Raw genomic sequence first — 12,095 nt, forward strand, 5'->3', positions numbered from 1 at the left:
GACAACCTTAACATAAACATCTTGTGCTTTGTGTTGCTTATGAAGGATTTTTATTGCAGAAGTGGGGGGGCAGCACCTAAAATCCTCACAAGACTACTTAACGTTTACCGGGGAAAACGGAGCATTTCAGTGAAATTCGATATTTTCTTTCATCAAAGGCAGGGAGCCTCAGCCCACATGTTAACAGTGGCGTAACAAGCCTACTGTCTATGCTGCAACACAAGATCCTTTTCCAATTAGAATTCATTTAGGTTGGGGGAGAGGAGGGGTCGGAGCAAAGAGGTGGCTCTGGAGTTGATATGAAACTGGAATTTGACTATTTTGGGTGGGAACAGCTGGGAATCCCAAATACTCGCTCGGACTCCTCAGTGACCCAGAAATGAAAGAGCAGCGTTAGCAAGGAGAACAGTTTGTCCCCAGAAAATGAGGGAAATGCATACAAGAATGTTGCCTTTTCTACAGAGCAAAAAACCAAGTCTGTTGCATTAAGGAAGATAAAAAAAAAGCCCAACATTCTTTAATTTTCCCGAAACTCAAGTCTGAGTTTGCTTTTCAGTCCCAGCTCCAGCAGAATCTCCAGGTCCAGCTCATCGGTGTTGGTTAAATCCAGGTTTGTCGCTAGAAACGTGTGGGGCAGCAAACAAAACTCGGTATCAGGCCTTGAGAGAGGATGTGCCTCTTTAATTGAAAAAGGCAGAGTAATCATTCATTTATTTAACCCAGAGATGATTATAATCTGAAAACCTTGAAATCCTCTTACACAACAACTGTTTTGGCAAGCCCCTCTGTGTTCCAACAAATATTAAACTGTGCTTGCCATTTGTCTAAGGAATCTTGTATTAATAAACATGAAGAAGAACACTTTTACCTCCCACACTCAATGACAGAAGAAAACAAAGACCAGCTGTATTCATCAATGGATCCTTGTTCTGCACATAAAGGCTAATTACATTTTACTTCAAGCCTACACATGGAAAACTTTGCTGCTGCCATCTTGTCAAATTCAGCTCCTGATATTCCAGCTGACAGACGGCAACGACTGCACATAATAAACCGCTTTTTTGTGCCATTAACACCTTCGGCGCCCTATACGGGGGTGTCTGCGGGACACACTCACCTGCTGGAACAGGGATTGCCAACAGGGGGGATGACAGATGCTAATCCATCAAAGACTTTTATTCCAGCAGCCGATCTCATCTGGAGCGGCCTCGGCAGCACGAGGTCCAGCGGTACCTCCCCACCTCACTGCACGGGGACGTTCCTCAAACAAACAAGCTGACACAGCGACTTCCAGCTTTTAAGATCACAACAACCAGTCGCTAAGACAAAATCCAGACTGCTTAATGCGAACGCTGAAGGCTTCTTGCTGTGGGTTTCTTTTATCTTTTTGCTTTTTGTTCGAAAGATTTTTACCAACAGTTGAAAGACAACTTTATTCCAAACCCAAAAATCTTAAAAGTCCCGTTAGCTTTAAAAAATTGACAATTATATAGGTTTTTTTTTGTTCCTGAAGGCATTCCAATTCATCTGCATCAAATAAGTGTCTGCAAAACTAACAATTCTGGCCTAAGATAAAAATCACATGTTTTTAAAACATAAAATTAAAACTGGCAATACAAGTAGCTTTTCAGACTTAGATCAAAAGAGGGTTTTCTTTTTAGAAGAGAATCAAACTGTCTTTCACCATTTTTATTGGTGTTTTTTCAACATTTCTCCCGGCTTTTACAATTAAAATAGATGACTGTCTACATTCAGTTCCCTTTTCATGTTTTTCTAGGTTTCCATATTGCAAAATTCGGGCTACAAACGCCGCAGATGACTGGTGTTATGCAAGAACTATTCCTGCCATAAATATCCAAAACAATGATAAAATATTTCTGCCGTTATTAGGTCCTACAAGTTTGTTTTCACAGTACATTAGTTTGGGAGATAAAGCACATGCTTAATGTCTGCTTCAGGATTCAGCTCTACGATCACGATACTCCAGCCCAAGCCTCCGCAATCATTCTACACAACACAATAAACTTCTTGTTACTGCAGATGCTACTAATTGTATGTAATTTTGTATGTGTCAGGTAAGAATCAAGATCATAGGAAAATATTTCTGCCTGAATCTCTCTGAAAGAACAAAATACATTGGAAATGCAAGCGAACTGTTTAGGGTTCATCTTTTGCTCAGTATAAGAGGAATCACAGTACTTAGGGAAGTAGTATTAAAAAGTGAAGCAAACACTCTGCAAATAAAGATGTGAAAAGGGTGAGGGGTTATTGGGTTCAGTGCCTTTAACCGTGTCCTGGTTTTGTTAAAACCAAGACCGGTTCTCTTGTAGTGATTTTTCTTTCAGCTCAGTTCTTTAGGTGGCTGCACTTTTCTGAGTTTTAGCTGCATATTTTTCCTCGGATGCTGCACTCGGTGCTGATAAGAGACCAAGGGAATGCTGAAGAAGCTCGTGTTTAGATTAATTACTATGGTAGCTAAGAAAGACTGATAAGTTTTCCCACGTTCCGCTGTGAGAGGGGTGTGTTTGAGGAGGGGCGGATGGAACAGGTGACTAGAACTGACCAACAGAAGTATCCCACCCCATAATTGTCATACTCCCTATACAAGAGGGTGACCACGAGGGTCAAGCTCTTTGCCCATGGCCGGCATCCAGAGAGAACCCTGTCTGTCTGTCTGTCTGTGATCTACAGGCCTCAGGCCCTGCATCCTGCACCCAGGTTCTGGTTTGCTGTGAAGCCGCCAGCTCCGCACACCCAGCTCTGCTGCTGGAGTGACGCCAGCTCCGCATCCAGCACTCCACATCGGTTTTGTATATTTCGTATATATATTCTCTATTTATTAGTAGCATTAGTAAAACCCTTTGAAACTCTCCAACTTGAAGTCTAAGTCTCTCTTCCTTTCCCCGTATCTTCCTTATCATCTTTCCGATCTAAAGGAAAGGGTGGCGGGAGGTAAAGGGGATAACAGGGAGCGTCTGCCACGGTTTATGGCCACCTTGCCTTAGATCCTGACAAAGCGCCAAGCCCTGATCTCTGGCTGTTCCCACAAAAGCGACTGCAAGACAAAATAACGGCGACAGAAAAAAGGCGGCAATCTGCAGTACTTTAAGGCTCCATCAGAAACATCATTAGTATGTGTCTCTTAGCGAAGGATGAAATCAATCAGGGAACAAAAATACTTTGGATCACCTCATATGGAACTCAAAGGAAACTGGACTCACAGAGCGAACCCCAAATTTACCTAAAAGATTATCTCGAATGACGTAAAAGGTGTTTCAACTCTGAGTGCTGATTCTTAACCACTACAGACTGAATTCTGTAAGCTCCAAGCTCCCCGTGTGCTCAGTGGGGAATCGGATCCTCGGCGCTCGCAGACCTATGCCCTAAGAAATTAAACCTTGTTGCTAATTGGACTGGTTTTGATAAGCCCGGATGATGCAGATTGCTGTGAACCAAAGCAGCAAGCTCGTACCTACCAGCAAAAGCAGAGGACACCCACCTGAAATGGCTTCTTCCTTCCCAACCCCTTTCCAGGCACAGAAATTGGGCTTAATACTGCTGATCGTGACAATTCCTTCTCATTACAAACTTGCCTTTATATGAAGGGTTCAGAGACAAACAGCAGAAGTCTGTCTCTCTTTTGTTTCGTGCACTGATTGTTAATAAAACCGGGGGATAATTGAAACCAGTAGTCATTAAGAAGACAAGGGTATATATTTTCGAGACTACCTTCATGTGCTGCTTGAAAACAAGAAAAACGTTCCGAAAAAGCTCCACTCTGTAATTTGGGGTGAATTTGACAGTGATGACTGCTACTGACAAAGCAGAAAGTACCAGGGTGCCTAACAGTGCAACAGAACCCTTTACTAAACTACATTTTATTTCCTCCAAGATTGGAAGATCACAGTAAACATCTTATTTGTGAAGTTGCCCTATTTCTAAATAAAACATAAAAGATACGTAGTGTAAGGGACACACAGTAGATGCGGCGCCTGAGAACGAAACCAGGAATGCAGCAGCATGTGTGCCAGGAAAAGTGTCTCGTTGGGTGGAAGAAAATATGAAAACTAATAATCTCTCTATAGGAGGCCAAATTACGACCATGTTTTCCCACAAATTTGGACTCCTGAACCTCTTCCATCTCGTCTGTCTCCAACAGACAGACGCAAAACAAAAAAAGCAGCGATACCCTGAAGGAAGACATAGAAAGAAAACAGGGAAATCTTACTTTGCAGTCGTTTCTTCATCGTATTTTGTTTTCAGATCAAATAGTTCTGTTCTGGTTTTTTCCAAGGCTAAAAGGCATAAACATGAAGTATTACAGCACTGTAACAGCAGCGAAAAGCAGAAAGACTACTCCATATTTTTTTTTATTCAGCAATAAATAAAGCTGTACACTTCCTGAAGAAAAATTATTTGCTTTATCTTTCTACCTAGGCAAACCACTATGACTTAGAAAAAAACATAGCTTTTGGTTTTTCACTATTTCTTACAGTATTTCTTTATATGGAAAAATTTCCCTGTTTCTACTCAACAAAGCTAGACATTATTACTTTCTTATTAAGCTGGCCAAACTGCTTATTAATTTGGAATATTTATTGCAGTAATTCAGGGAATAACATTTCTTGTGTTCTCATAGTGAGCAAAACCAAATGTGTCCAGACCCAGAACCTTTAAGTGCGAAGAAATGAAGAGGAAAACTAATGACAAGCAAGTCATAGTAACAGGCAAGATACATGGGGAGAAACTGGGTCCAAACCGAGCCCAGACCACTATATGTATTGATCATAGTTCAGAAATGTGTGAAACCAGAGCAAAAGGCAACATGAATGAAGAGTTCCACGGCCCATTTCACCATCTCTATCCTCTCCCCTCCAGCCTGATCGTTGCTATAGGTCAGAAGAGTGATGCCAAACCTGTTTGCAGAGCTTGAACTTTGTGTTCAGCTTCTTCCAGCTTCGAGGCTGTCGACATCTGTGTCTCCTGCAATTTTCTGTAACGGGAAGAGAAGAGGTGAGAACAGAGCTCGTAATCATGCTAAACAACTCGCTTGTACATTGCAAATTTGGAAGATAGAGCGATTAAACGTCCCAAGCGTAATCAGACAACTGACAACACCACGCAGGCTACAAGGTGCTTCAATGGGACCCATAAATCACGTCGCGCTGCAAAACTGTTCATACTTTGCAGTCCCACTTATTAAAATTTTAGCAGTGTAGCCACCTCATAACATAAGCTGTGAACATTATACAAGAGTTGACTGCTATATAAATGACAACTTTAGTGGAAGGTTTTCTTGAGCATAATTTGTTTTGGAAATGTCACACACATTAAGAAAATTGTCACCAAGCACCCTCTGTTGTACAAAGTTAGTACAAGAAGAATGATACTTTTCCGTTTTACTGTCATAACGAAGGAATTTGTTGCCATAACTGATAATACTGAATAGATGCAGCAGCTGTTTCATCACAGCTGTAATGATGCCAAATGCAGTAACATTATTAGCTACTCTTTAGAAAAACACGCATCTTTCAAAACAAATCTCACGTTGATATTTTCTATACAACATGAGGAAACCTTTAATACGCTCACATCTCTTGTGTCCACAGGCAATATTTTCTTGTTTGTGGCAGTTATACACATTTGAACATCATCTGGCCATGCAGTCACTACACTCTTTGCCGAAGGCGAGACGACAGGAGTTCTACAACTCATCGTTGAAAGGGAGCTGCTCCAACACATCCCAGGGGTCGCTGCTTTTTAGGACATTGCTTTTAAGGTATTCTGCAGATTTCAGAATTCTGAAATGGCTCAGGGAACTACCAGCATCCTACTTGCACTCCATTGAGTGCATAAATCCCTTCTCCGACAATACCGACCAGGTTAATAACTATAGCGAGAAACAAGCGTCAGTTCCCTTCATAGCAAATTTCATACGCTGAGAACTCGAAACCTCTCTTATAGACACATTTTAGTTATTTGCATTCCACAACCTGGCATTTTATTTTATTTTATTTTAAGCACATCTGAATCGCACTTGTTAGAGCCGCTGCTCACATGCTAATTATTAAAAACAAGCTTTGCCTTCACTGCTAGATTCTTCCCACTCAGCTCTGAATTTAAACAACCAACCCACCAACTAAAAAGCTGGTGTAAACTGATGGGCTTCCACACTAAGTTGAACATATTATAGCGTCAGTGTTATTGCTCCATGGGAGAAATAAATTCTCAAGGCAGGAAGGCAGCCTGAAAGAATTCCCCCCTGAGACCCCTGGGCTTGTCCTGCCTGATTTGTTTGCCAACTAACCTACAAGATTCAGCCATTCCCTGCTCATTCACAAGAGGTTAGAAATGCATCCAAGACGCTTCCTAAAATCTATGTAAATAATTAAAGTACTCCTTAATTTTGCCATGCAGGAATACGCAAACCATTTCAGGATGAATCAGGAGCGCATCCCCTCTCTTGGATATTACCATAGGAGCGGAGGTGATGCATCTTTTACCCAGGCTCTTGGGTACAGAGTTTCATCTCAAACAGCTCAGGGTTGTACAGACTGTACAGCGGCATCGTGACACACAAAGCGGACACGGCAGACTGAATTACACAGAAAGATTAGTGTCACAAAGGACAATACAGCTACTGAAGGATAAAAGCAGGTTTTGCACCCTTCTGAACATGAGAACCCCCCCCCAACGCTACCTCGGAGAAACAATCTGTCCTTGTTTTACTTCCACACTTTCACGATTGTTTTTCTGTGCAAAGCCGAGTATCAAATGATTCCATGTCAAACACATAAATCACCAGAATCGCTCAATATATGAGCTGTCTGGGCACACTGAAGAGAGAGTCCTGGCCGGGGAGATTAAACAGAAAAATACATCTCTGCTCCTCTGCAGTACCTACGGACACACACACGCACACTCACCTCTCCTTCTCTGCAAAATCATTTTGTAACTTCTGTTCTTTTTCAAGGGCTATATTCTCTGCTTGGTTCTTCAGGGTCTGTTCATATTCTCGGATTTTCTCTTTAAGTGCTTTTATTGTAACCTCTGCAGAAAAACAATAGGGGAAGAATGAGTTTACACAGCTCCACGTGGTTCCACAACACAAGGCTTTCTTTACCCTGTAGGCTCAGTGTGTTTTAAACTTCAGCTCTTCAACTCTGACACAAAATCAATGCATATGAGTCCCTTTGGAGACCTTTTACTCCCTAAATGTTAAATTGAACTTTAAGTGTTTAGGTTGAGAAGGATCAATAGAGTTTTTGCTGGAAAGCAGGACCAAGAAGGTGCCTCTCAACATGACTTTACCGAAATAAAAAAAAAGATAAAAAAAATCAATTGTAAAATATAATATCACCTTATTGACTAGTTTCAAATTAGCTTTCCGCTGAGTGGAGATTAATAAAGTCCCAGTGTAGGTTTAAGTATGCATTTACACACAGGACAGTTAATTCACATAACTGTGCTCATGTAAGATGAGGCAGTTTTCCTATGGTCCATGCACAGATGCAATCTAACACTAATTGAACACATATCTGGGATATAGCTACGTTCTGCCTCACAAATGATGAAAAACACGGCAGTTAGGATTTAACTGCTGTATTAACAGTACATCAGATTCAAGAGACACTCTGGAGCCCTTCATATCCGAGCCGCTCTAACTGCCTTGTCATCGACGCAGGGTTTACACACAAGCATTAACTATTATAACTTTCTGAGTGCGCTTGTAGCCTTCCAGGGGATTTGCAGAAACCTTTCTCTCAGATAAAGAAGTTATCTTGCATGGTGATGGACGAGAGGAGACGCGTAAACCTGCAGAGCGATGGCACAGCCTTTGATGGGCAGCATGACGTGCCATGATCCATCCCTATGCGAAATCCCTTCCATCCCACCCCCAGGAAACGGCTGAATCCTTATAGGGCTCATCGGAGGAAACGCGGGACGTGCACCAGAGCGTGCTTTGTAACTATAATGGAATCTGGAAAAGGCGTCAGACTGCCAGAAGACTCACAGAATCACAGCATGTCAGGGGTTGGAAGGGACCTGGAAAGCTCATCCAGTGCAATCCCCCCATGGAGCAGGAACACCCAGATGAGGTTACACAGGAAGGTGTCCAGGCGGGTTGGAATGTCTGCACAGAAGGAGACTCCACAACCCCCCTGGGCAGCCTGGGCCAGGCTCTGCCACCCTTACTGAGAAGAAGTTTCTTCTCAAATTTAAGTAGAACCTCTTGTGTTCCAATTTGAACCCATTACCCCTTGTCCTATCATTGGTTGTCACCGAGAAGAGCCTGGCTCCATCCTCCTGACACTCACCCTTTAGATATCTGTAAACATTAATGAGGTCACCCCTCAGTCTCCTCTTCTCCAGCTCCAGAGCCCCAGCTCCCTCAGCCTTTCCTCACACGGGAGATGCTCCACTCCCTTCAGCATCTTCGTTGCCCTGCACTGGACTCTCTCCAGCAGTTCCCTGTCCTGCTGGAACTGAGGGGCCACAACTGGACACAATATTCCAGGTGTGGTCTCCCCAGGGCAGAGCAGAGGGGCAGGAGAACCTCTCTGACCTACTGACCACTCCCTTCTAATCCACCCCAGGTACCATTGGCCTTCCTGGCCACAAGGGCCCAGTGCTGGCTCATGGTCACCCTGCTGTCCCCAGGACCCCCAGGTCCCTTTCCCCTGTGCTGCTCTCTAAGAGGTCATTCCCCAACTTATACTGGAACCTGCGATTACTGGAGTTTCCCAGCAAAACCGCTGTGGGGCTCAGAGCACCACGGGTCCCACACGGCAGCTCCTGCAGTCCAGCCCGAACCCTTGAATGCTGGTACCTGTCCTCACCCCCCTGTTAAAACACAATATGTAACTGCAAATACGCTCCTTCTGCTGAAAAGGAGATGGAACAGAACCAACTGAGTTGCTATGTAGCTTTCAAATGGTACCCGCTGGGTGCAACAGGTCCACTGTATTAAAAAGAAAAAACAAAGCACCCCACATTTTCCCAAATGCCTAAAAATTTACCTTTCCACCACCCAGAGCTGAGTATTAACCATGGAAATGCAAAGTCCCAGGGGTACAACTGAGTAAATTTTGTTTGCTGGTGCAGGAAACTTTTTCCCGAATCACAGGAAAACTTGAACAGTCTTAAACACAACAGGCTTTAAATCTCATTGAGATTTTCATGTATTTTCATGTACTCTGGTCTCATTAAAACTTACTTAAATAATTAAACAGTATTAGCTTGTATTTACATTGCCCTATGGATAGTCTCTAGAGTAAATATAAAGTACGCATGCTGAATGTACTCAGTAACACATTGCAGATTTAGACCAGGAAAAACAGGGTACAAAAAAGTTCCATTTGGGGCAGATTTGTGTGTAATAAACCACTGGATTTTTGTGTGTGTCTGTGTAAAAAGCCACGTGCTACATGTGCCCACACATACATTCAGCTCGATGGCAGCAGCAGCACCATCTCTCATTAAATGTCTACATACAATATCAGTCAGGGGTGCAATTTTCAGGGAGGTACAAGCGAATATGCAGAATAACAGCTCCATTCTCTGACCCACTGCTACGGAAGACAAAACTCTACCCAAAGTCATATCTACACACATAAATACAGAAGTGGCTATAACAGACTATTATACTTCCTTTACTGAATTTCAATGCTACTGTCAACCCTACCCGTAAGAAATAAAACTGAATTTAATCCCAGCCTTCACATTTCAGCATGCATTAAGAGCTTATAAGTGAATACATTTGCAACCTACCCTGATTTTTCACCTCGGCGAATTCTTTATTGTATTCCTCTAGAGTTTCCCTAAGTTTCTGGTTCTCTGTTTCAATATCGTGCATACGTTGAACCTTCAGCTGAAGCTGCTGCCCTAAATCCAAGGCTGGAACTGGATCTGAAAAAGAAACAGTAAAACACAATGTAAGGTAAGAGCAACACTCCTGCAATTCACACAGTTCAGAGCGCAAGTGTCCTCTTTTCTCCATTAATATCCAGTTTAAACGCCAGTAAGATCCTTGTGTTATTATTCTTGTATGTTCCTCACCTTTCAACACCAGAGATGGTTCAGTGTATCTATTACCCTTTAAACTGGAGTGTCCCTTCTTCATCCCGGTGCTGATCCCCAGGGTATGAGGACACATCAGAGTCTCGAGTTTCAAGAGTTTGTTTGCAAAACGAGGGGTTTTGGGTAAAAAGCAATGGAACTGCAGGGGTCACTGACATGAACCTTGGGGTTCGTGGCTCTTGTTCCCCCTTTTTCTTATACTACTAACCGAACAGAAATCAGACATCATTCTGACATGTCCTCTCAGTCACAATTCTCTGATGCTCATCCTATCTGCTCAAGAGAGTCCTCAGCACACACCTGATGTGGACAGCCGTGATTTATTCTGGGACCTCTTCCCAGTCAGAATAGAAAAGTGCTGGAGTCCGGTGGATTTACAAAAGATTATTCAATACATTTCTGTTATGGGCGCCAGCATCTCTTGTGAAATGGCTGCAGAGATTTAGTCTCCTGTTGAGGAATGCTAAACACCAAACTCAGTGGATCAACAACAGTATATATTAGGGAGTTCACTTAATTTTCAACCACCAGAGTCATTAATTTTTCAGACCACCCTCAGTCTCTGGAAACACATAATAAGTCTATTGTACCTCTGTTAACACATTAAGCATGAGCCCGTGTGTTTTTTCAATATGCCAGCGTTGTTTCATAGTTTATAAAAGAATAGTACTGGGTTATGTTGAGCTCAGAGGCATTATAAGTAGCAGCCTGCTGCATTTTGTTACTTCGCTTCTTCAACAGCTTATGGCATTACCCTGTTCATAATACAAAATCTAGGTTGCTTGTCATCTGTTCTCTGTACATACATAGTTTATGACTACACAGCTTTTTCATTTATGCTTTTTAGGCCAAATACTTTTCGTTATTATTATCTGTATTAAAATATTTATAATAAATCAAACTTAAAATGTTATTGTGGCAGAGACAAGGGGTACAGGTAAGGGATTAAACATGAAGTTTAAAGTCACGGCAGCAGCACGAGTTAAAGGCCCTGCAATATTTATGTAGGGGCCAATTAAGGCGGGGGCTGTCACAACATCACCCTCTGCCCTGTAGGTCTGTCGACCTTTATGTGAGTGGCCGCTTTGTCACCCCGCGCAGCCCAGGACATTCATCTGCTGCACACCGAGAAAGGCTGCATTGCCTCCATCGTCCCGCGGCTTAAATCGTTGCAGGGACTGCAAAACACATCAGGCAGGGATCTTAAGCTTCTACAAAACTGCGTTAAGAATCGAACTTTACAAAACTGTGGGTGCGCTTCTCCCTGTTCATATTAACACACCCACTGGAAAACGCCGGGACGCTCACAAGAGGTATTCTGCTCCAAATACTCCGGGTTTTTTACATTGAAATCAGTAAAGAATTAAAAGACAAATATAACATGGGCATTACGAAGTGAATAAGGACTAAACCTTTAGTCAAATTTGCAATCCCCGAGAAGCTTTATGTACAAAATGAAAATGCTTGCAATCTCATAATTATTCATCAGGACATGTATATTTAATTTAGCTCTATTAAAGGTTAATGTTCAAGTAGCAAAACAGTGGCAGAACAAACAAAATGTAAAATCGGTCTCTGTGCACTGAACTTCAAACTCTGCCATAGCCTGTCTGAAGGACTAACGGCCTCCAGCCACCAAAAACTGCTTAAGGACATGCAAAAAACCCCCATGGTTGAAGCACCTCTTCGACTTAATTTATAAATGGCATTAAAGAAAACTAACCATTGCATGATAATAAAATGACCAAGACATGTTGGGCAGAGAGACAAATACTTGGTTTCTCACGGCAAGCCCCGACATGCTCTTTAACCTCAAAAAACCTAAAACCCCAAGATTTCTGAAGTATTTATAAACACCAATTAATGTGAAACAGGTATAAACCTTACAACACGAACAACTTTTTTCTTACCTGAGTGGCGCGGATTTAAAAAGAAATGAAAATACTCTCCTTTTCCCAACATATGCACGCACGGAAAAGCATACTTTTTATATTAACCCGACTTACAAAGTGTGT

At 42.4% G+C, this 12,095-nt stretch overlaps 1 protein-coding gene across 6 annotated transcripts in view; it reads right to left on the bottom strand.

Moving 5' to 3' along the window:
• Positions 1–12,095, bottom strand: part of CUX1 (cut like homeobox 1) — a gene marked incomplete at both ends in the record, with an annotated part of 256,649 nt that overhangs the window by 121,157 nt on the left and 123,397 nt on the right. For 5 of the 6 annotated variants that reach the window (XM_080356937.1, XM_080356936.1, XM_080356935.1 and 2 more), the window contains 4 exons: positions 4,229–4,295; positions 4,917–4,993; positions 6,927–7,050; positions 9,772–9,909. In XM_080356937.1, the coding sequence (XP_080213063.1) occupies positions 4,229–4,295; positions 4,917–4,993; positions 6,927–7,050; positions 9,772–9,909 (406 nt within the window). The remainder of the gene's footprint in view (positions 1–4,228; positions 4,296–4,916; positions 4,994–6,926; positions 7,051–9,771; positions 9,910–12,095) is intronic. The other variant, XM_080356939.1, reaches the window with a different exon arrangement.

This window comes from Nesoenas mayeri (genome assembly GCF_963082525.1).
Source record: "Nesoenas mayeri genome assembly, chromosome: 20".
Classification (NCBI taxonomy): domain Eukaryota; kingdom Metazoa; phylum Chordata; class Aves; order Columbiformes; family Columbidae; genus Nesoenas; species Nesoenas mayeri.